General features: G+C 44.7%; 1 protein-coding gene across 3 annotated transcripts in view; it reads left to right on the top strand.

The window, feature by feature from the left end:
- The window catches only part of cyth1a (cytohesin 1a), a 47,375-nt gene that overhangs the window by 3,755 nt on the left and 18,737 nt on the right, over positions 1-24,883 (top strand). Inside the window, exon 1 of one of the 3 annotated variants that reach the window (XM_071924259.2) lies at positions 3,508-3,876. The exons of 1 other annotated variant lie outside the window; for it this stretch is intronic. In XM_071924259.2, the coding sequence (XP_071780360.1) occupies positions 3,795-3,876 (82 nt within the window). In that variant the 5' untranslated portion in view covers positions 3,508-3,794. Of the gene's footprint in view, positions 1-3,507; positions 3,877-12,846; positions 13,044-24,883 lie in introns of those variants that run through there. One more of the 3 variants, XM_078284580.1, reaches the window with a different exon arrangement.

The following is a 24,883-nucleotide window of genomic DNA, read 5'->3' on the forward strand; positions in this document are numbered from 1 at the left end:
GCCTTACGGCCTCCTAACTGGTTACATTAGAGAAAGAAGTGTACAAGTGCTGTTGCGTGCTATGTCCACCTGGTGGCATGTATGTATAACTGCTCAAGCAAAGCATTCAGTTGGGTTGCAGTTCAAGGCCAGGCCTAGATATACAATACTACACAGAGGAAACCACATCTCAGCACCCATGAGTGCTGCTGAATGAAGGTGTTGTCAGGAGACCAGGTGCACATTTAATTACTTTAATTATGGCTACACCTAATAGTCTCATGTATTATGCCTTATAAATTAGAAAATGCAGGCGGTAATGTGAGACTTTATTGATTCCCATAGGGAAATTCTCTTTTCCCTTGCCACCCTGCACCTGGAGGTCAGAGGTCAGGTTCAGCTACAGAACAGCGTCCCTGGACCTGGTGGAGATTCAGAGTCTTGCTCAAGGACACTTCAGCAGGGAGGATGCTTGAACCCAGGTCCTCTAGTCACTAGGACACCCTGCCACAAACACAATGCCATGTTTCTGTTTCACTACAAGTTACATATCCAATTCTTTTCTACTGTATTAATGTCATATTAATGTCGTAAGATATTGTAAATATGAATGGGGTTGACATGAATTGACACCATTCTAGTGTGGAGAAAGGAGGATGTCACATGTTTTCCCTCTAGTGGCAGACTGCTGACCTTCCCCTGGCCTTCCACTTTTTGACCTATGCCCAGCTAATTGTGAGTTGAATATACTGTATGTGTGTGAAAGATGTTTAGACACATTCAAATTTAACACCATGCCAGTGTTTATATAAGTCCACACCCATCAGAGTTAATTTAACACTTTTGATAGTTTTGAACAGCCGCCCCAGAGCCGTATCAGCTCTGTGAGTGCACAAACAACACTCCAATCAACACCTGTCAACTCCAAATAATGAAGTCACTGAAAAATCAACACTTAATTAACAGTGGGGCATTTCCTGTGTATGCTTTACTGGTTATAAGTGTGTGGAGGAGTTGTGGACTGTCCTCCCTTGCAAGTGAACCTGAAGTGTTTGCATAACTTAGTCCATACAATGATCTCCATGCTCTGCTCCCTTCAATTCATTTTGAATTTTGTGTTTGGTTACAATCAGTGCCACTCTAAGTATATTGAGGACCAAAAGCTGGTCCTACTTTTTAAAATAACTGCCCAATAATTGATCACTCTGAGTCCTGAGATACAACTGACGGTGACTGAACTGGTGCTGTCAGTCTCTAATGGTGTGTTGCACTTTCCTAAAAATAACCACTAAGCCCTTATGAGGCAATATCAAACATAATGAATTGAATTTTACTATTATTGCTCAGGCTAATTTGCCTTTATGGGTGTCATTAGGGTGCTTCCAGTGTACTGTGTGGACTCTGGCATGGGCACTTGACAGCTCTGTGTAATAGATTAATATTGTTCCATTAACAGCCATGAACTGATGTTTCTTTCGACCTTGCATGCAGGTGAGACTAGGCACCAGGCTGACGAGTGCACACTACACACCCACTCACCCTCTCTCACTCTCTCTCTCTTTCTCCCTCTCTCACACACTCACATCTTCACAGTTCACTCCCCTCTTTCAGCCCTGTCTTCCACCCACCTGTTTACAGGCTCATGCTCCCCTGCAGGTGCTCAGCTACTTGCTGACAACGCATTCTCATTCAGAGAGGCAACGTCAAGCCCAACGGGGGGAGGGTGGGGGGTTAGGATATGCATATTAAAAAAAGAGAGGAGAGGAGCAGCATTTTATGCTGACTTCACTGTGTGCTGTGGCACTGTCCCTGCTGTGACAGGATCGCTCCTCTAGATGACGTGCAGCTGCAGCATTTTAAACTGGCCAGGCCTGACTGTGTGCTGCGTGCCGGGGTCCGCCTCTGGCCCTCCTCTGGCCCTCCTCTGGCCCTCCTCTGGCCTTCCTCTGGCCCTCCTCTGGCCCTCCTCTGGCCCTCCTCTGGCCCTCCTCTGGCCCTCCTCTCCTGGCACTGGACTGGGCAGTGGTGCCTAGATTAGAGGTGATGTCATCCCCATGCCAGCTCTACAAGTGTGTGCCAGCTCCAGCCTATGCCATTCAATAATCACCACTGTGCTCAGTCGCTGTCATGCTGCCCTTGACGTTTGGATGCATGGCCTGATTGACAGAGAGGGAAGAGTCCAAAAGCCTAATGAATGATTGACACTGAATGAGAAAGGCCACTGTTAAGGAGTGAGAGACACTTTCCGTGTGATTGACAGGCAGGCGGACTCATGGTGACAAGCTGAATAGCTCCTGTGCCACAGTGGTGGTGAACATTTCCACTTTCCTCCACAGGGGGAAGTGAAAATCCAAAGTGAAATCAAGGATTGTTGATGATGAGCCCGTCTGTGGTATCACCATCCTAATTTATTTTGTGTATGTTTGTGTGTGCATGTGTATGTGTGTGTGTGTGTGTGTGTGTGTGTGTGTGCGTGTGTGTTTGTTTGTTTGTATGTGCTTTGTGAAGAAGAGCCCCATGTGTGTTACGCGGCTCCAAGAATAGCAAAATGTGATTGTGTTATGGTGAATAACTTTAATAGGGGAGAGAACCCTAATCAAAACAAATGCTTCACAGTGACTTGCCCAGGAACAAATCATTTCTCCTAACCCGTTGCCAAGCAACAATGAAATCTTGATTTTATACACAAGGCTTTTGAAGCCAAAATGATGAGTGACTAAAAGCTAAAAGCAACAGAGGGTGGCTGGAACTCAAAAATTATACTTCTCTGCTTAAAGATAGAGTGATGTGTTGCTGTTAGCTGCCCACCATGTCCCCATGCACAGTAGGGCTTTGGATTTCTTAGTCTTTGTTTATGTATTTGTTTTTCTTTTCTTTTTATTTACCTTGTGATGTAAATTTTATCACGGATACTTGCAGTAGAATTCATTCTGTTTGTGATTGCATTTGAATGATGCAAGAGAGAGAGAGCGGGTGAGAGAGGGAGAGGGAGAGAGAGAGAGAGAGAGAGAGAGAGAGAGCGGGTGAGAGAGGGAGAGAGAGAGAGAGAGAGATAGAGAGTGGGAGAGAGAGAGTGGGAGATAGAGAGGGGTGTGAATAGTGTTAGGGAAGGAGAGAGAGAGAGAGAGAGAGAGAGAGAGAGAGAGAGAGAGAGAGAGAGAGAGAGAGAGAGAGAGAGAGAGAGAGAGAGAGAGAGCACAAATTTGTCCAGAAGGTGTGTTAATATATGCTCTTAAATACAGCCTGGATTTGGTGTCTGTGTGTGTGCAATCTGTTAGGTCTAACAACATCTTGTAGAGTTATGATGTAAAGTAGCAAGAGAGCGCAAGAGGGAGAGAGAGCAAGAGAGAGAGAGAGAGAGAGAGAGAGAGCAGAGGAGGGGAGAGGGAGACTGAGACACAGGCAGAGAAGGCACAAAAGGGGGAAGAGGGAGAAAGCAGAAGTGATTTCAATGTGCTGGAAAGTTGAAGATTTGAAACGAGAGAGAGGAAGAGCGAGAGAGAACTAGACAACTGGAGAGAGAGAGCAAGTGGAGGATTCATCAGATCGGGGATTACTTGAAGCAGACTGACACAGAGCGGGACCTGAGGAGGAGTCCTTCCATGGGCAGCATGGCTGGCTGAGACTTGTAGTACAATAGGAGTGGAGAGCGACTCTCAGCAGGGAGGCTGGCCTCCACCACTTCTCTTTTCCTCTCTCATCTGAATCATTAGGAGAAAGCAATTTAGACATTCACAAAGGCTTATACGCCAACACACACACACACATACATACATCCATACATCCATACATAGGTACAACATTCCTCTGGAGCTATGGGGACAGTGAGTGAACTCTGCGTGTCCAGCTTCCAGACGTTCTTGTGTCCAGGAGTGAAGGCCATCCAGCAAGCTCCAGGTAATGTAGTCTGATGAGGGACCCAGCTACTGCATGTAGTACAGACAGGACTGTATAGGCTTTATAATGTGTGTTGTGTTGCAATAAGGTGGCTTGTTTGTTTCAAACAAACAATGGTTGCTTATAGACATTGCTCCGATATGCCGCTGAACATACTGTACTTGCCAAAGTACCTTATTTTTGAACCAGCGTGACCATTAGTTAGGTATGAATGCATCTGTATATGTCTTGTGGAAGAACACAAGGTAACCTGTTGATTTTTTGTTATTGTGGTTCAAAGCCCCACATACATCAGCTACTATTGAATGTCAGTGTGCAGAGGCGACGAGGCAGCAGTTTAATCAGTGAATGCAATGATGGAGTGTCCTGATCCTTCACCAGGAGGGAGAGAGAGAGAGAGCGAGAGAGGGTGTGTGTGTGTGTGCGCGTATGTTGGTTGCATGTGTGTACGTGCGCATGCCACATGGCTTCCCCCAGAGATGATACTAAACAGTTGGACAGAAATAGAGAGAGCTTCTTGCGGCTGACGAGGTTCTCTCATTAGGCACAACTTAAACCTCTCTCCTATACACACACTCAGAGAACGAGAACATGGAGCCCTCCTAATGTCATTACTGAGCAGGTCTAATCTCCAGCAGGGCACACACACACACACACACACACACACACACACACACGATGGAAACGCTGAACAACACACAGCTTTGCCAGTGGCTCATATTTCTACTCCTGTCCTGTTTGACTTCATTTTTTCCTAAAGATAGCTTGCACCCTTGTGCAAGAGACGGTCTCTTCTTGTCCAGTGGTAGTTCCCGTGTCCCTAGACAACAGGCACAGCAGTGTTTACTTGAGATCATCTGCTAAACCCGGATAAGCAACTCTCAATGCCTCCCACTGTAATTACAGACCGAGAGGCAGGCAGGAGGGGAGCTGGCTAAGACATTACTCTCTGTCTTCTGAATTAAGGTTTTAGGAGTTTGTTTATCATGGCCATCTGTGTCCCCATAGTTCCAGATTTTTTCTTTCATTCTCTAGTATTAACAAGACAGACAGATCAGATGTAAATAGTGACAGAGCTTCATTGTGATATGTGTTTGTGTGCAGTCCACTGGTTTGGTTTGGTCGCTGCGGGTGGTGCGTGGCTTTTCTTCGAGACTGTTCGGGACAAAGTGTGTTCGCAGGCCGTGTTGACATGACTCAAGGGCTTCTCTGGGCTTGTGCATGTGGTGAATCAGCTGAGCGCAGCTGAGTGTGCGCGTAGCCGGAGGAAGTGGTGCTGTCTCAGTAATGTCGAAACACCTGAATCAGCACCAGGGCTACGCGTGAGAAGAAGGGGGGACGCTTTAGTTTTGGACGTTTGAGGGGGAAGTGAATGTATGAGCTGGATCGTTCCGGTATCAGGATTTGCGGTGCCAGCAGTGTTTCGCTGACTTTTGTCACGCAAACGAGAAGGAGTTATGTGCTCATACTTTGGGTAACAATGGAGAAAAAGTGAACGTCAGGATATTTTGTCACAGTTGACTTCCAGTTAAATACAACACTGATGTGTCATTTAACGTTTTAGCCTCCTATCCAGTTTGTGGGCTGAATGTTGCGAGATTTGGTTTCGCTTCGACCAATAAAATGTGTCAGTTCCTTGCATGAACTGTAACGACTGGATCTTAAAGTCTAGTGATGGGGACCGGTACATGTTGGACCCCTCGGGGTGGGGAGGGATTGGACGGTGTACTGTAAGTGTGTTTGTGCTTGTGTTTTTATGTGTGAATCATACCAGTGATTCATGTGTGACTCATCCAAGCTCAAACGATATTAGCAACACCATCAGATCACTCCTACAATATATAGCCAAATGCTGTTTCACATGGGCCTTTAAAAACACAAGAGAATAAAAGAGCTTGGCTCCTTCACTGTGCGACCTCAGGCACTGACATCTTTGTGGGGGAACATGAATAAATATTTCAGATACTCCATGTTCCTTAGGGGATTTGAGTAGATATTTCAATCTTCTCATATCTGAATCACTCCCCTTGGCATCTAAATTAATTAATGCAGTGCAGTACACATACAGTACCCTTTAAGTGACACTGCGAGCATGAATGGCTCATGTGCTATGACTCAACAAGCCTAATTAATCTGCACATGGCACGGGGTGAGAGCGATGGTGACAGTGCACCGCTTAAAGCAGGCGTGATAGTAATTTAGCCGATTAATATCAGCGCAATTACTAGTGCCGCCTGCGCTGTGAGGCAGGTGCGCCCGGCAAATAGCTGCTTTGCCTGGGCTCTCTGACATGGAAATTACTCGCGTGGGCTCCGGGGACGGCTCTGGATACAGTGATCTGCTCCGGCTGTGTTGCTCTGGAGGCACAAACTAGCACGTCAGCAGCTTTCTATATTAGAGAATGTTTGCCAAATCAGCTTGTTGTAAAGGAGGTTAGCAGGGGGCACTACAGCAGTAAGACTGGCTGGTGATTATTACTGGATGCAAACGTTACCGGATGATAACATAGTATGAGGATTAGTAAATTCATTGCATGAGATATTGATGTCAAAGGAATCCATATTTTGCGGCCAACTTGAGTGCACAGTTTTGTTGCTGACTTGAAGGAAGGTCATATGATGTTAATGTGTCATTAAGTCTAGGTGAGAGAGAGAAGGGCAGTCACACAGTTTGATGTGTTTTGGATGCTGAACCAGACAGAGTCAGCGAGCCGCTTCAAACAGACTAGTATGTGGGAATCCAAACAGAGGCAGCTGCAATCCACAGAGCCTTGTAAGCCAAAGTAAGATCTGCCAATCTGGTTGCTTGGTAGGATTTTTTTCCTCTATACTCCTCATTTTTATTTAGATAAAATGACACGAGACAAGCAGGCACGCTTACATGCAAACATGCACACACACATACATGCACACACAGCATGGCTGCAGTTGTTTTGCAGCTGTTACATGCAGACAGGGAAGTGGTACTTTTCAGACAGAAGTTTTTGAGGCTCCTCGGGCTCCTCAGATAAAGTAGCTGGGAACTGGCCCGGCAGGAGGCCATTACAACATCACCCTGGCCTTGAAATCATCAAGCTTTGATGACTGCAGACACGGCAGCATGCATTAATCTATGAACAGAAACAGAAAAAGCAGGGGTTTTATTTTGTGATTCCATACTAGTCAGACTCATGCATAATTAATTACAAATGAACAATCGCTCTGTCTGCCTTTCGTCTACCCAATCATCCCATAGTTTACCTATACTCGGGCAGTGTTGCTGCTTGAGGGAGTGACCGAACCCGGCACAGTAATGTATTCAGTGCAGAACGCTCTGAGCCTCGCCCAGGGCAGACCCACTTGTCCCAGACAGGCTCCCAGCAGTCCTACTTAGTCAGGAGCTGTCTGCATTTCACACTCTCTGCCTAAGACTGATCAGTGAAGTCACACAGTGGACCAGGGTATTTGTGTGTATGTGTGTGTGTATCTAGGTGTGTGTGCAAGGCTTTGCCATTCTGCGGTATAGGCTGCGAAAGACCCATAATGCTGGGTGGCTGTGGCTGTCTGTGCTATCGTCTGTACTATGGTACTGCTTTACCATACATCTTAAGGTACTTTGCATATAGTACAGTGACAATTTACTGTTTAGTCATCCATAACTTCTCCCCTCCCAAGTATTTATTTTCTGACACAGGGCTAAAATGAGAGAAAGTGAGGAAAAAGGTCCAGCCACATTAGACTAGGATGTGTGGAACATAATACTTAAAGAAGACAGAGCAATCTATTTGTTATTGCAAAGTACTCAGCCACCCTCTGAGTCTCTCTATCTCTCTCTCTCACACTCACATGCAAAAAGTGATGAGCGAGGGCGAAATAAATTCACGTATTATTATATGACTCATGTCAGCAATTAGACTTTCATGTCTACAGCCCCTATCGCCCGGGAAATTACAGGTTGTTTGGATGGGCACATGCTGTGGATTGATCCAAAGGTCTTATTACCTCTGAGTGCACCTGTGAAAGGAAAGCAGCGGTTCCAAAATCCACATGTGCAGTGAGTCATGGAGTGCCGTAAACCTCCATCCACAGCCGACGCCAGAGGATGTCTGCTATGTAGGAAGGCTTAAACGGTAATGGAGACGTTTTTCACGCCCCTGTTTACTCGTTTTAAGTCGGTATTAGGACACTAACCTCCCACTTCTCCCACTCCCACTGTGTCTCTTATAGGGATGAGTTTTGTTAGCATTTCATTGAGCCAGAGCAAAACAGGCCTATCATCGTCTGAAATCTCCCTGCAGCGCACCAACTACAGGAAGGGAATAAATGTTTGGAAAAATTAGGCAATTATGTAGGTAATTATATATTAATGTCTGGCCCTCAAGGATAATTTATATCGTTTTACTGATGTGCGACCTCCAGCCACCATTTATGAAACTCAGATATACTTTTTTAATTTCCCTACATGATACTCTTCTTAACGTTGCCCCCTCTCCTCATTATTGTGCTGTTAGAACTGTAATTTATGCAAATGACCACCAGGGGTCACTCTTAACATTCATGCTCATCGGTTGGTTAGAGAGGATTTGCTTTTTAATTCAGGCCATTTAAACCCCAGATGTAAAATCTTCTCACATTACATTACACCTCCCCCCAACTGAACCCCTTCTATATTATTTAAACTCTAGGAATTGTCAATCCATTGTCTCCTATGGCCTTATGGGCTAGTACAACCAAGCCTTGTGATTTGAGGAATGACCTCATTGTGCAGGTATAATCATATCATCATTATGGAGAGTTGACCACTGCATAACCCCAGCTGCAGACCGCTAGAACCAGTTATCCTCACCGGGCATAACACTGCATTGAGATTGGTTATTAGTATGTAGAGCTGGGACGACATGCTTATCCCATGATACGATTCAATATGCAATATAGGATTCATGATTCCATACAACCACGATACGATGTAATAAATAAAAGTTCAGTTCAAGTCTGACTATGCAGAATTATGTTTATTTCTGAGACACAAATCTTTCTAGCAATGGCATTTGTTTGCTAGAATGTAAACAACAATTTAAAAATGTCATTACAAAGTGCGAATAATATAATTTGGATGGAGAGTTTGTGAAATTGTGATGGTCAAGCTGTCTCCTTTGTGATTACTACAGCAGATTAAAAGCTATCATGATTCATTTTCTGCCCCACGATAGGTATTGTCACATTTTTGTATTGCGTTATGTTGAATTTCGATATATGTCGTCCTATCCCTAGTTATATCTGTAACTATTTCCTCAAATTAGCAAATAAATATTTTGCTTTTGACAGCTCCATAAATCTTTAAGTACGCACCTTTGTCCTTATCCACCTCTTTTGTGTCACACACTATACACATGCTGATTTGTAAAGTTAGCGTTGTCCAGGTCCTCGACCAATGGTTCGCCGGCCAGCCGGCCAGACAGAGGCAGACTGGCCTGTTGTCTCAGTACAGTGAAGAGGCGGCTCCTCTCTAACGTGTGAACAATGATCTGTCCAGAGGATCCACTCTGTCTCTCACAATAACACCATAATCCACTGGCTCAATTCAGTACGCTTAGACTCAACAATAGCTATTTCACAATGTGAATGGGAGTAAGACTGCTGTGTGAGGTGAAACAGGGAGAAATGTTACAGGGTTTTATTGAACTACTTGATGTTTATGCTAATATAACTGCTTAAGAATTGTTTTCATGCTGCTGGAAAGTTGTCTGAAAAAGTTCTATCTCGACTGCCCAACCTAACTCACATTTCTCTGTTGCATAAGGAGCAGATGTGTTCTTGAGGAACAGTACAGGGAAAAACAACACAAATAGCCAGGCATAAATCTGTCCTGCTGTGAAAATCAAACTCAAGCATGCTCTGTGAGAGTTGGAGTTTTCACTCTGCAAACTGTCATACTGGTTGGAGCACTAGCTCACATTCAAAATTAATAATCAAGTGCAACTCAATGGTCTTTTTCACTAACATCATGAAAAAAGACCATGAAAGTGTGCGAATATTGATTAACAAAATGCATCACACTAACACATTCTCTCAGATGCAACCTGTTTAATCCAACAGCAACACATGAATAAAGCAAAAAAAAAACAAAAAAAAAGTTTGCCTTTTGAGGAATTTGTCCAACTTATTAAACCAATTGGCTGCATGTTTTAACATGTAAGAACAAAAGCCTCCTTACACTGTATGATCCAATATGACGTTGACATGATAATTTGCGACCCATTTACATCACATTTAGTCAAGCATGAACTTTACACGTCTTTTGTGCATCAGGAAGTGGCCAAAGCAGGGAACAATAAACTTCATGTATTGACATCAGTTCATGATCCTTTGATTTAAAGGTCAGCCTGCTTTCTAGTTTGGCTTGTTTCGGGTTTTAGTGCACATTTACAGCAGTCCTCAGGGGAATGGATGAACTCCTAACAATGAATGCATCTTTATGTGAGCAGGGTTTGCCTCACACAGCGAGCATTGTCAGCTCCTGAGATCAGGCAGCACAACTGAGGCATTCACAGGCCCTTGAAGAGGAGAGGCCCTTGTATAAAGTGGCCATGTAGCGTGCCGTCCTTTCAGGGCAATATGGTCCTCAAGCAAGGGGTGAATCTCAACATTTGGCCTTGATTCCCAAATTTCTGGTTACTTGACACAGTTAAAATACATGTAAACCGCTGCAGGACCGAGCGAGAGAGAGGAGATGTTATTCTTCTCTCTATACCTCCCCTCTTTCATTGGCTGTCAGCATTGCATTCCTCCTGGCCTTCTTCTGTTCATCAACAGGCAGGGACAGGCTCAGTCCGCTCCTATCTGACAGCAGCACAGTTGTGCAGGTGTTATACAAACAGCAGGGTGATTCATTCAGCTTCAACAAGGCAGACGGAGGGCAGGGAGACTCTGCTGCCTCCCTAAAATATCGAGCTAAGAAATGGCGATGTGGTTCATTTCTATATGTGCATGTACTGTCTGTTGATGGGGCTTTCATCTAGCATAAACATGAAAGTGGCAAACCAAAGATAAGACTCATTTCTCTTTTTTTCCCCTAAGTGGACGCTGGTAACTAGACAGTTGCGTCAGCTATAAAACATGTGTTGCTCAATCTCACCATGATATGGCGGAACCAGTTTCTGACGTTTCCTTATGTGCGTAGCTGTGGGTTTGTCGGAGTGACTTGACACTCCAGGTGTGTAATAATAACCCAGTGATACTAATAGCAGCCAAGACTTGAGCTGCTGGCCTCTTAGCCCGCTTCTGGGTTTGTGTGTCAACTACACTGAACAGGGTGAAAGGATATAGGATCAGTTTATATTAGCAGACTGAATGTGCATTATCCCAGGCTCAGTTTGAGTGAAAAGTATCCTTGACTTTAAGAACAAGCTGTAGATTTAATTAGGTTTTTTGCTTTTTTTTTTTTTTTAATGATCCCTTAGGAAAAATAATTATAGGATTTTAGAAGGATGCTATGCAAATAGCACAGCAAAATATGAGTAAAATTTTAAATCTGAGTATAATATGAAGTGTAAGTAAAATATAAATATAAGTCCTTTAAAGTTCTGTAAGTCCCTGTATAGGAATATTATAGTGATACAAATAGGAGCTACAAAAAATAGCAAAACATAAGGTCACTATAAGGTCAAGACTCACTACTGAGTATTACAGACACACTCTAAGTCCCTACGGGAATATTAAAGAGATTTTCTTTGTTAGGGACCCTCAACAGGTGTTTCATAACATAACAGCAACATGTATTTTTTTCACTCCCTCAGACAGATGTTTTGTTGGTTTCTAGAGAATGGTTAGAATTCATCTCCGAGGTGAAGACTGTGAACATATCTCTGCTCTCAGGGCGGATGTGGTGAACAACATGCGGCAATAAACTCAAGTCAGCAGCAGTGTTGCTATCTGTGTGTGTCAATCACTCTCCCTCCCTGCCCCCTCTCCACCCTCTTACTTTCCCAACAACAGTTTGTATGTGTGTGTATGTGTGTGTGTGTGTGTGAGAGAGAGAGAGAGAGAGAGAGAGAGAGAGAGAGAGAGAGAGAGAGCGAGAGAGAGAGAGAGAGAGAGAGACGCCCGAGGCAACAGGGTGGAAACTCACAGGCGACGGACGCGTCATCTGGCCCATTTGCTCCACCGACAGGCTGAGCGCCGTCAAGTCCGGCAGAGATAGACAGAATTATACAGGAAGTGGAGCGATTTCGCCTTCAAAATAATAGTGTAAGATTTGTCACTTTAGGAAAAAAATGACTCTTTCTTTGTGATTTTTGGCAGCCTAGTCTATAAATGTATTGATTAGTGCCGATTTGTTGGGTGGGTGAGTGTTGACCGAACGGCCTGAAGAGGTCGTTGCAATTTATTTGCATCTTGAGTCTGAATGTGATCCATTCAAAACCTCGGAGGAAACCTTTGCCATATACTGTGCTGCAAGAAGCAACAGATCTAAAGATGAGTTCTGATGTGATGGGTTTCTGTGGGTGGATATGCTGAACAGATACATGTGAAAAACATACAATAAAAAGTTCAATTTCATTGTTAAAATCAACGTATTTGAGTTTTCTGTGATGACCACCCATTCTCCAAGTCCTCTATTTCCTCAAATTTGCTCTGCGCATGCCTCTAGCACAAAAATACTGCTTCCAAAAGTGGCTTGATACAAATTAGCCTTCATGTTTTTTTTTATTTTTTTAACTCCAATTAAAAACACCAATTACAAAACACGCAAAAGCAACTCAATACTTATTCAAATACATTTGATTAAAATAACCCCCAGCTGATACCCATTTGTAGTACTTGGCATTACTCAAAAAACGGTGCAAAGCGTTCGTCCATTCGTGTTTTATTTTGAAAGTCATGGCCGGAAGCGTTATTTCCTTATTGTGGCTGACTTGACAGAAGCTCACTGCGGAGGAAAGATTGGCTGTGTAAAGTCCTCCGTCTCTTCTAACCACTCCCTTGAGCTGTACAGAGAACACCCTTCCTTTACCGAGGAAGCCATCCCCCGTTGTAGTCGACACACGGTGGTAGAAAAGTAAAGAGTCAATACATTAATCGATACTGGCATCGGGTCAAAGTTTTGACGCACAAAAACTACTTTAAACTTTCTCGACTCGGACCTGCGAGGCGCAGACAGCATGGTGCTGAAATCGGAAGACGGAGTCGGTAAGTGAAATGGTCAAGAAAAGACACTGCTTTGATCTAAATGTTGTCGAAATGTTATCACGGGATTTGAGTTGGATGATAAAATGTTTAAGATAAAGTTCACCCGGCAGGCTGAAGCCATAAGACAAAGTTTATGACTCACATTCGTACAATACAAGTCTGGGACTAATGTCTGGACTGAATGCGGAGTCGACTCTCACTCTGGCCTTGTTTACACTATTTACTGTGGTAGTTGTTGTACCATCAGTTTCTATGGAGATTTTATTTATTGAATCAATATTGTAAGAATCCCCGCGCTTTTCCTTACGAAACAGAATGCATCCTGTACAAATTGTAAAAGAATACTATACAAATATCACAAACTATGGACTATATTTAATATTTTATAGGAATATGATGCCATAGGAGATTAAAAAAAATCATGAAGTACAATAAGGTCATTATAAACTCACTATTGAGTACCACAGACATACCAAAAGTTCTATAGATATATTATACTGATTTTTAGTTTGTGTTATATACATGTTTTATTGTCCACTTCTATGCAAGTGTTATGAACAAGGTGTTACAGTTTGAAACGTGTAATCTAATATATTTTACTTTTCACACGTCTGTCACAGCTCTATGAAATAGCTGTAAATACGAGAGATTTGCAGATTTCATTGCTTTGTGTTCACTTATTTAAATTTTAGCAGTGTGAATGTTGTTTCTTGTCTACCTCATCTACAGTTTAATAACAGTTATAGCACACCTTGAATGTAACAGCTAACCGTTTAACCAGTAAGCTAGCTGTGTGCTTCAGAGAGCACGTGCATAGTGTCATTTTTCAGTGAATGCTGGGCTACCAGCAGGACCGGACTTTAGCAACAGGTGTGTGAACAGACCAGCACTCCTCCAGTCTCAACACGGAAGAGTGTGGCACTTAAAATGTTGGCTCTTAAAAATATTTTGTCTCCATTCAGTGTAATTATTATTAAGGCAAAATCTAAGTTTCTTTCAAGATTACTCCTGTCCTTTAATAGGTTACCCTAACGAAAAAAACAAAACTGTAATATTCCTATAATATTCCTACAGGGACTTACAGTGTGCATGTGATACTCAATAGTGAGTTATGACCTTATTACAATTTATGGTATTTTTTTTATCTCCTGTGCTATCACTAATATTCCTATAGGGGAAAATAGTTTTGCTGTGATGTATCCTCCCTAGGATTGCTATAGTGTTGCCTTTGACGTAAACAGAAAGCATCCTCCCTCCCTCCTTTGTTGTTCAGTCTGTCCTCTCTCATCTCTTTGGGCTGGTTAGCCTGGCAGCATTAATCAGCACCCTTGACTTGCGTCACTATTAATCGCGTTAGAGGAACAGTGAACCTCTGACTGACTGATCCTGTTATGTGCTGCTGCCTTTGTTCCCTGATGGAGAGGGAGAACTTACACAGTCTCTGCCTCATTGGCCATGGCAGAGTCTGGCTGGCACACAGCTGCGCTTTTTTTTTTTTTTTTAGAGATGAGAGAGGGGAACAGTCGATGCTCTGCGAGTCCATTTGTCTCTGCCACTTAGAGGTGGGTGGTCTGGGAAGTTAGAGTATTTGTCACTAATGGTTCCCTAATGAGCGGCACTGAGAGATCTAATGGGCCCTCCAGAACAATGTGCCCTGCCTGGCACTAATGCCCCGGCGGTTTGATAACCCTCATCCCCTCTCCATAATCATATTTTGTCCTTCTTTCTAAATCAGTTTCATCCCTTCTTTCCACTCTGGGGCAGCATGCATTTGGTGTAGTTACTGGTAATCCAATTGGACTAATGTGTATTTACAGTAGAGTGTTGTGTTGTGTGGCTGTAGGTCCCATGTTTGGTAACTCGGCAACAATATCTTACACACATCACAGTAGTAGGTCACATTGCTGACATAGTTTAGGGATATAGTATTAGTCGGTTGTTAGGGCTGCACAAATAATCATATATATTGTGATTTTAGGTTCCACAGTTAATAATCCTAGAATATTGGCATATCATGTATAATATTCCTTATTATGTATGGGAACATTTAAGTTCATTTTGACTGTTCACAGTAAGTTGAAAGTAATCAAGATGTGACTCTAAGATGGCAAAAGTGTAGTAAAATATGACAAATGATTGCCATTAACAATTGTGATCACAATGTCTTACAAAATAATCAAAATAATCAATTTTAACCATAATCGTGCAGCCCTAGTCTGAGTTTACTGCTGGCTGCCACACTTCTCCACTCATCAGGACGGTATGAGGATTAGCCTATATGCTAGACTGGTATTACCTGATCCATTGTAAACTTAACAACATTTACTGTGAACACTGTTCACTGTAGACTTGTGGTTGATTTGCATGGGAGCTGTATTTCCTCTCACCGGCTTATCATTGCACAGGCTCATGAATAGCCATATCCTGTGTTGCTTGCAATATCTGTGTTCCACAAATAGATTGCCCCGTCCAAACTATTTAAGTGCATGAGGAGACCGATTAGAGTGCGGCAGGAGTTTGCAGCCATGCAGGGCCAGTTCTTTGTCTTGGGAACATTTTCCCATGGCTCACTCTCTCTGTCAGTGGAGGAAAGTGTGCAGATTCAACTTTTCTTCCTCCAGGGATGGAAACTGTACTGGCCAGACAGCCCATGGCCTATAATTTTCACACCCCGCTAATGCAAATTCAAAACTGTCTTCACTACCTAGGGTTTGAATGGGGACTAATAAAACTAGACAGTCTGATAACCCCGACCGTGAAAGTTCCCAAAATCCTTCAGTTCCATCCCTGACTTTTTCTTTCTCTGTCTTGCACTCGCTAAGTTTAGATTGCAGATCATTTTCCTGTCTTCTCTTGCAGCACTGATTTGAGTGATTTTCAGGTCTGGAGCAGGTAGCGACATGCCTGGAGTAATTTCCTACAGCAGAAACTATGTGATCAGATCTGTTGATAGGGCCCCAGAAATTCAAAATGGCGCCTGACGGGGACCTGTGTAGCAAAAGCATTTCAAGAAGTCCTGCTGATTTGCCTACCAAAAACGCAGCCCTGGTGCAGCCTGTGGTTTGGTTATGGTGTGCTGCACAGCATTATTTGTGTATAATTTGTTTGGGCAGTGGGAAAGCGAGATAAAAACTGAAAGGATCGATTCATGACATTATCTTTTGTTCATGACGTGGAAGAACGGATGCTTATATTTGCTGATCTGATCTCGCGTTGACATTAGGAGTGATGGGGGATAATGGCTGTGCGTGTGTGTGTGTGTGAGTGGCTGCTCTGAAAAGGAAAGAATGCATGGGACTATGAGAAAGAGCTGGCTGCACCATAGAAACTTTGTCAAAGAGGTAAACAATTCAGCCCTGCACGCTCGGTTGTATAGCTGCCTGTGGGTCGGCTATGCAGGGTCAGAGTCATACGACCCCTGGCCTTTAGGCGGCGCTCGGACGGCCACAATATGTTGTCAGACCGCAGCACACACCTTCTTGTGGTGACAGGGCTGAAGGATTGCGAGTGTGAAGGAGGAGGAGGAGGCTACTTTATTGCCTTTTCCCACAGTATGGGTGGTTTTTTCACTCCTCCCCAGAGCTGTGAGAAAGCCTCACAAACAGGAAGCCAGAGAGCTCGACAATCTGCCTGCCAGGAAGTGACATCCCACAGCCTGGGTGCTGGGTGCTGTCTCTACAGCACCTTGTTTGCGTAGAGAGAGAGCGAGAGAGAGGTAGAGAGAGAGAAATAAAGACAGAATAAAGAGAGAAACTGGGCTGCATGTTGGTGGCAACTGAAACTGGGGAGAGACGGTTTCCTGCCTGGCTACTCGATTGTATTGGTGACCTTTGTAACTGCTCCATCATGTGATTTCTGTAGGGGTGTGTGTGTGTGTGTGTGTGTGTGTTTTACTGGCGAGAGAGGATGTTGATAATAGGACAGCCCCGATAAGAATCAAGGGCAGCAGCATCAGGGGACAATGGCATGCATTGTAGTTAGGCACAGCACTTCCGTATTTGAGGAAAAACACCGAGAAGCCTCCACTCTGGCCTAGAAAAACAATTAATATTGATAATACCAATGAAACAGAACTTGATAAATAAAGAAAGCTGATCTTCAAGGTCCATAAGGTTTGTTTGTGTGTGTGTGTATGTGTGTGTGTGTGCCCGCATCTGTGTGTATGGCCCTCATGCCTGCAGGATGTTTATGCTGCAGAGCCGTGTGTGTGTTTTCTCAACACCGAGGCTGTGTCTACTGTGGCGGTCGCCTCTACTGTATGTTTTCCAGCTCTAGTTCCCACCCCATCACGTCCCCTTGTCCATACATTCCTTGACAGCGGCTTTACCAAAGCTACCAGACTGACTGGGTACAGTGTAGGAGACATTTCTGCGTGCTCTCGGCAGAGCGATGGGGTTGTTTCTGTTTGAGCAGTCTTCCTTTGTGTCGTTTGAACCTCATGACTCTCTACTGTGAGGTAAACACGTCCCATGCTAGCACAGCAAGGCTAAATGAGTGATATGTCTAGCTCGCTCTGGACGGAGTTTGTATTTTGCTCTTAGAGGAAAATTCCACCCTCAGATACTCTTACACTGACGTTGTGCCCTCTTTCTCTCAACCTGCTTCGTCTACTTCTACTTCAGTGCGTGATTTCCTACATTTCCCAGAATGCCTTTCGACAACCCTAAGAGAATGTGCCTGAACTGGTTCCATTCAGCTGTGGGTTTTACGTATGTATTAGTGGAGAGAGCAATAATGATAGAGATAATCTTATTCATATAGCACCTTTCTTACATGAGTAAAAAGTGCTTCACAAGTTAAAATAAAATAAATAAACAAACAAATAAATACATTTTTTAAAATACACACGAACAATAAATAAGCAAGCAAACAAACAAATAGCGTACAACAAGAAAGTAGTTCAAAGCTAGACTAAAAAAGTGAGTTTTTAATATGGTTTTAAAAGAGTATACAGAGCTTGCCAAATGGTCTATATCTTCAGGCAATTGGTTCCAAAGATTTGTCACTTTGAGAGCGAAGACACGATCACCTCTTGTCATAAATCTCGACTTTGGAACAGTCAAAAATTGTCTTGTCTGCCAATCTAATGCTGCGCTTTGGTACGTAGGGAGATAGAAGTTCAGAAATATACACTGGAGCCAGACCATTTAATGCTTTAAAAGTAATCAATACAATCTTAAAACTCCCAATTTAGCCAGAGCACTTATATGATCATGGTCTATTGAAGTTGTTGGAGGAGAAAATGGTCTCTCTGCCTTTTCTGCGATGGATTTTTCCCTGTATGATCGTTGAACGTTGGTGCAAAATGGTGAATCTAGAGAAAAGTTCTTGCTCTTTGATTCTGAGGGACTGACACCAAAGCCTGCCGTTCACCGTTGATTTTTTAGATAGCTGAAAATTTTTCTGCGATCCATCACTTTGATTCATCACTTCCTGTGGGCGGAGAAGTGTACACACCTGACACCAAAATCTTACCTAGTGCAGCTTTAATTCTGGAAATAAATCGTCATCTATGGATGGACAGTCAACTCCATGTCGGAACAGCCAGCCAATACTAGCTATAACTCTACTGACTCACGGGTCCCATACCGACCGTAACGTCAGCGGATGCTCTGTTATTTGGGGGACTGCAGAGTGCAGCCAGCACAGCAGAGGGCTCCAGGCTGACTCATCCAACTCCGTACAGACGTGAGGAGCGTGCTCATGTCTGCTCCCCGCTGCAGAGGCATCCAAGGCAAGAGTAGACTCATACTGTACAAGCACGCCGCTTGGGACGCGACGAGGAGGAATGCTGGGAACCTTGCGCAATCAGTCGGCGTGCATCGTTTGCGTGGAATGAGTGAGCCCGGGTTAGACTCATGCACTATCCTTAAAGAAAATACACGATTGTCTTAAGCACAGACTCCATTGTTAAGCTGGGGATTCGATGTGATAATGATAGCATGACTGGTCGCATGACTGGTCAGGAGAGAGAAGACCTGGCTTGGAGGGCTGACTCATGACAATAGCTCATGTTGGAGCCTGTGGCTACCTCACTGTCCCCATGGGAGATGACTGGATGTTTCAGAGAAATAAGAACATGTCCTTATATAAATATATATTCACCATCAAGCACTATTCATCCTTGTATTTTAAGTAGGTTAGCTCTGGAGTCACTGTCTGGGGAAATATTGTATATTAATAGCTATCAGTATGTTGACACACAGCTTTGAATTTGCTCCTGTTTGAATAATGACCCATTTTTGAAATAAGCCAGCCTTTATATATTCTTTTTTGAGCCTCTGGGCCTTATGATATAGCATATCCCCTTCTGAAACACTGTGTTTATGTGTGTGTGTGTCTGTCTGTGTGTGTGTTTTCGGTGTGTATGTGTGTGTGTGTGTGGGAGAGGAGGCAGAATAAGGAATGACCACTGGGTGGAGCCTCCATGTTAATGGCAGTGACAGCGAAGGGGAGAGAGAGAGAGGGAGAGAAGGAGGGAGAGGGAGGGAGTGAGTAAGGGTTCTTCCCAGATGGACTGTGGCAGTGTGCTGCGAGCAGGCTGGGAGGTGATACAGTAGAGAGCTCGGCAGTTTTCTCTCTCTCCCTCACTGGAGGAGCTGGCTCCTTCTCTCCCTCACTTGCCATGTGGACGTCAGGCTTGCCAGTACTCACCCACAGTAGCTGACAGAAAAAAAGGGACTGCTGGGTCTTTTTTTTTTTTTTTTTTTTTTTTTTTTTGATATCAAAGAGGAGAGATAAGGTGGAGACAGAAGAAGGGCTATCTGGAAAGACATAAAGCTGACACACACTTTTCAGGATTTCTCTCTCAGGTTAGTTGGCACTGTTATATTTTAATTTGCTGATGCTTTTTATGTGTATTTGGTAAGTTGATCTGCTGTTGCTTTTTTCATAGGCTTGTTTGTGTAGGCTGTTCTCTCTGGGTATGTCATGTGGGACTTTGCTCAGTTTTCGTTGAGTCAATATCCGCACCACTTTCACAGTAATGGGAACAGAAGTAGCCCAGCTGGGGATAATGCACCATACCCAGATCAAGATTGGCTTTGATGAGAATTATAGATAGTGTAATGAATTTCCACACTCTCTTGGTTTGACTGTCTTGCCATTGGGCTGTATCTGCTTAACTACCCTGTCATTGCCCTGCTTGACCCGGGTTAAGGCTTGTTGCAGTGTGGTTAAGGCCAGGGAATGCTGTTTCATTGACTGACACACATAGACGATTGAGTACCGGTGTAGCAGGCTGTCGGCTGGGTCATGTGGCGCTGTCAGTGGGGGTGAGGTGTGTGTGTGTGTGTGTGTGTGTGTGTTGGGGGATGGTAGGAAGGGGTGTATTTATTTGGCTCTCCTGGGTCATATGTCTGAGCAATAAAAGTGCAGAGGTTCATCCAGAGGCAACGGGTTTATGACCGCAGTTGTAGAATACAGGGTTTCATTTCATTATGCGACTTTATGGCACAAAATAGTGAAATGGCGTCCAAAAGGGAGGACTTTGATAGTTTCAGGAAGCCCGGATGACCAGTGGATTTGCAACAAAGAGATGCACAGCCTGGACGGAGAAGTCAAGCCAAGGATGCTGAAGCCAGCAGTCCCTTTGCTTGGGCCTTGTTGAGGAATGTCCTGAGAGGCTGTTTCCAGACACAAAGGGAGAGCTGTGATCGTCCCACTGCTCTTCCCACTGTCCCTGTGTTCTCCTGCCATTCGCCATCCCACGCCTCCCCAGCCAAACACAGAGCTTGTTCTCCTGCTATCTCTCCTCTCTCACCCCCCCCCACCACCCCTCTCCACCTCCGCCTCCTCTCACTCCTGGGCCTGGTCAGGTTGGACCCATTGTGGCTGATCCATAACTGGGGGGTCTAGTTGGGTTCTGTGTGTGTGTGTGTGTGCATGCAGGGCAGCCCACGGAGACCCCATGGCAGCCAAAGATCAGGAGGTCAGAGGTAAACAAGTGCTTTTGGGCCGGTGCCCACATTACTGACTGGCATTCCTTCACAGCCCCTGCTCTGCTTTGTTACAGGCTGTCTACTTCAGAAGCTGAAGGGGCCTGTGTGTGTGTGTGTGTGTGTGTGTGTGTGTGTCGTTTCAAATATATATGAGCAAGAGTACCCTTGGGATTTGCTGTAGTAATGAGATTCAGTCTTAGATCAGAGATTAGAGGATGAGATGGTTGCTTTTTAAATCACCTTTGTTGTTCAAGCAGGCAACAGCAGGGATGATCAGAAGACTCGGAAGGAATTTAATGGACCTTGGCATGCACGTGTGTGTGTGTGTGTGTGTGTGTATGTATGTGTACGCGCACATCTAAGGTCACATAATCGATGGTGAGTGTGTGCATGTGTTTTGTGCTGAATGCATTACACCTCATCATGAAGTACAGTGCTCCTTGTTACAGCAGGCCCTCTCATTGGTTTAGGCAAGGGGTCGATTGATTGGAGCCTTCAGGGACCTGGGGGTGGGTGGGGGTGGGAGGGTTATCGCGGCTTCGCTTTAACAAGTTTGAAGGGAGCTTTCCATCTAACTGTATGAGCGAAGGCTGTACACCAGCAGCAGCCTTGAGCCATGGGGGGATGGGAGCAGGTGAGGGGGAGGGGGGGTTGGAGAAAACCGATGTTCTTGGTTGCATTTGGGAGATAAGATTGGCCAGAAGAAGAGGAGGAGGGGAAGTGTGTGTGTGTGTCTGGGGGGGGGGGGTACAAAGGGGAGATAGCAGCAGATGAGAGGAGAAATGATTGAAGAGAAAGAGAGGAGGAGGGTAATCAAGCCTAATGGAAAGTGTGTGTGTGAAGGCCAGATGGGTGCTGTTTCTGTAGCAAAGATAAGGATGAAAACGCTGTAGACATAGAACGGATGGAGGACCTCACTCAAAGACAGATCGCTTCTACCAGTGTCATTTATCCACCTCGATCGCTCTGTGCTCTTCATCAAAATGTAATCATGCACACGCACACACACGTGGACACACACACACACACACGTGGCTGCAGATATGGATGTGTATCTCTTTGAATATCCCCTCAGTCAGCAGATCGTAGTCAGTCTTGCAGAGTAAACATATTCATCTGCGGCTGTGATCAGTGTAAAACCACCCAAACCGGCAGGATTAGACTGTTGTTGTGGGATTGCATTGGAGATACCAAGACCTTTGCATCCGTGTAAGCCTGACCACACACACACACACACACACACACACACACACACACACACAGCATTTTAGTGGAGAACATCCAGAGACCTTCTGCCCTGTCTGTGCATGTGTCATACACAGCTGTTCCCATTTCACCACGTGGATATGTGATAGGCCTAGACTTTACTAAGGTGCGTCTGTGTGAGTGCATATGTGTGTGTGTGTTTGTGTGTGAGAGGATCCCATGACCCGGGGTAGTAGCTGTGCCTCTGCAGGGTGGCCTGGTGTTGAGGAGGAATTGCAGAGGGGCTTATTTTGGTTGATCAGGTTTTATTTATTTAAAAAAAAAAAAATTATTGGATCCGTGCCTGCTGAGAGGAGCTCCCTGAATTGGGTCACATCTGAAGGGAGGGGGGCAGGGGGGGGGTTGAGAGATCCTACAAGCACTCGGAATTCTAATTTCCTTACTTTCCAAGGAGAGTTCTCCAGTGATCTGGGTGGAAATGAGATGTCTGCTTCCTCCGCCAGGATGGCAATCAGGCTCCATATTAGTGGGCTCTGTCGTCGTGGGAGAGGGAGGTATAATTGGCGTCTCCCTTGATGCCACCTCCCGGCACTCTCCACTGACCCACCCCTTACTAAAAACTGCATCGCCCATCTAGGAACTCTGCACACGCTCTTACAAGCTGGTCACCATGGTACAGAAGCACAGGATGAGGACATGCACGTTTGAATGTTACCATGGCAAACTAAACTTGATTTTGGGCTCAAGTCAAGCGTTGCGGGAAGTGAAAGGCTTTGGTGTCTTATTCATGAGAAACAGAGACAAAATCCCCTATTCTGTCTGTCAGAAGCGCACCGTAGAAACCAACTTCTAACCACAGAGAGTCATTTGCAACACTCTTCAATTGTACAAACACACTGGATAACCTGTAAAAGCACCATGGTGTTTGGGTTTTACAGTGAAGTGTGGTTTGGTCTGGGGGATGCACATGTACGTGCAGGTGTGTGCATGCTTGTGTGTGTAGCTGTGATTATATTCAGGGAACGTATTGAGTGATTTGAGTTATAGATTTGGGTTAAACAGCACTCAGTAGAAATGAGGGCTAGGGCATGGCAGGACAAAGCTCAGATTATACTGTCCCAGTTATGGTGAAAGAGCACTTTTCAGAATACATTGTCTCAGTACCTTAACACAGAGATGCTGTCATTACCTGCCTTCTCCAGCACATTGGGAGATCAGTTTTCTCTGCCTTGGTCTCTCGGACTTTAACATTTGGACTTATATCTCACCTTCTCATGAGATACTCACAGGCTCATCATGTACACTACAAAAAATATCCATCTTAGCAAGTCATTTAATACAGTGTCGAGACTTATTTTTCAAAAAATAAATAGAAAAATTCTGCAGGTTTCCAATATAAATAAATGTTTTTCCAAGTACTTTATTGAATCAACTGTGTCAATCGAGTGATCTGCCTTGTTTCACAATACTGACCCTAGAAAATTCCTTAAACAAGTGAAACTGACTAAATATGAGACTAAATAAAAAGACAGAATTTTTTTGTAGTGTAGCCATCATTCGGTATTCGGTCTGAAAATATAGCCTACAGCCTGAGTTGTTATGAGTCAGATGGTGTTACTGTTGTAACGGCTGAAAGTTCAGATGAAACAAAAAGCGAGTTGCCAAGCGCTGACACAGCGGCAAGCACCGCGGGAGACGCACTGTGTCGGCCCCAGGCGCTCGTGTGTGGGTGTTGCGCATGCGCGTGCGGGCTGTGCGTATGCAAGTGCATGTGGAAGTCTATGTGTGTATGTGCCTGTAGGTCTGCGTGTGTATTGAATGTGTGTGTTTGTGTATGTGTGTGATTCCCCTGAATGACCTGTTTTCCAGGCAATGCGAGTCCCCAGAGGAGAGCGGACGTGGGCGGCCTGTGTTTCTCTTTCAGCCCATGGAAATCACTTCGCACAGGCTCACCCCAGTCAGATTGCTGTAGGGGCCCTCTCCATTCGAGAGGCTCCTGTAGAAGTCAGATATAGACGGGGCAGACGGGGAGTAACGCACCTTATGAATATGGAGGGACAAATACCATATTCTCCCCCCCATATCCGCTACCTCTTTCTCTTACCACAGCATTAGCAAGAGCTTATGTCTCGGTGGGGCATCAGTAAATCTGTCTTAATAAACTACTCTTTCTCTCTCTGGCACTCTCTCTGCCTTGTGCTTTCTCTCTTCCGTCTCTTCCGTTACTCTCCATCTTTATCTCTTTCTGTCTCTCTTTACCTCACTTGCCCTCTCTTTTTCTCTCGCTCTCTCTCTGTCTGTCTCTCTCTCCTCTCGTTTTCTCTGCTGACAGCCTCTCTGCCAGACAGAAGGAAAACAAGCCCCTCTCAGCAATTAGTTAAGTGGATGGGTTTTCCCCCCCATCTGCCGTGTTCTGGGAAATGACACCCACTTGGTGCCCACTGCTGCCACCCACCCCTGGCACGGCCTCGGGCGGGGCCATTCCCCTCCCTGATGTGGTTACTGGTCTCGAGTGTTTTGGGTGAACCCAGGAAGTCAGGAGAAGGGGCGTACCTGATTGACTCCCTGAAAAGCCCTGATCAGCAGTGTGATCAGGGTGTCGGTGAACTCCTGGTATGATGTGAAGGGTGGCAGGGTGGCCTAGCGGTTAGAGAGCCCGTCCTTCACCTAGAGGACCCGAGTTAAAGCCTCTGT

Source organism: Centroberyx gerrardi, chromosome 7 (assembly GCF_048128805.1).
Source record: "Centroberyx gerrardi isolate f3 chromosome 7, fCenGer3.hap1.cur.20231027, whole genome shotgun sequence".
NCBI lineage: Eukaryota > Metazoa > Chordata > Actinopteri > Beryciformes > Berycidae > Centroberyx > Centroberyx gerrardi.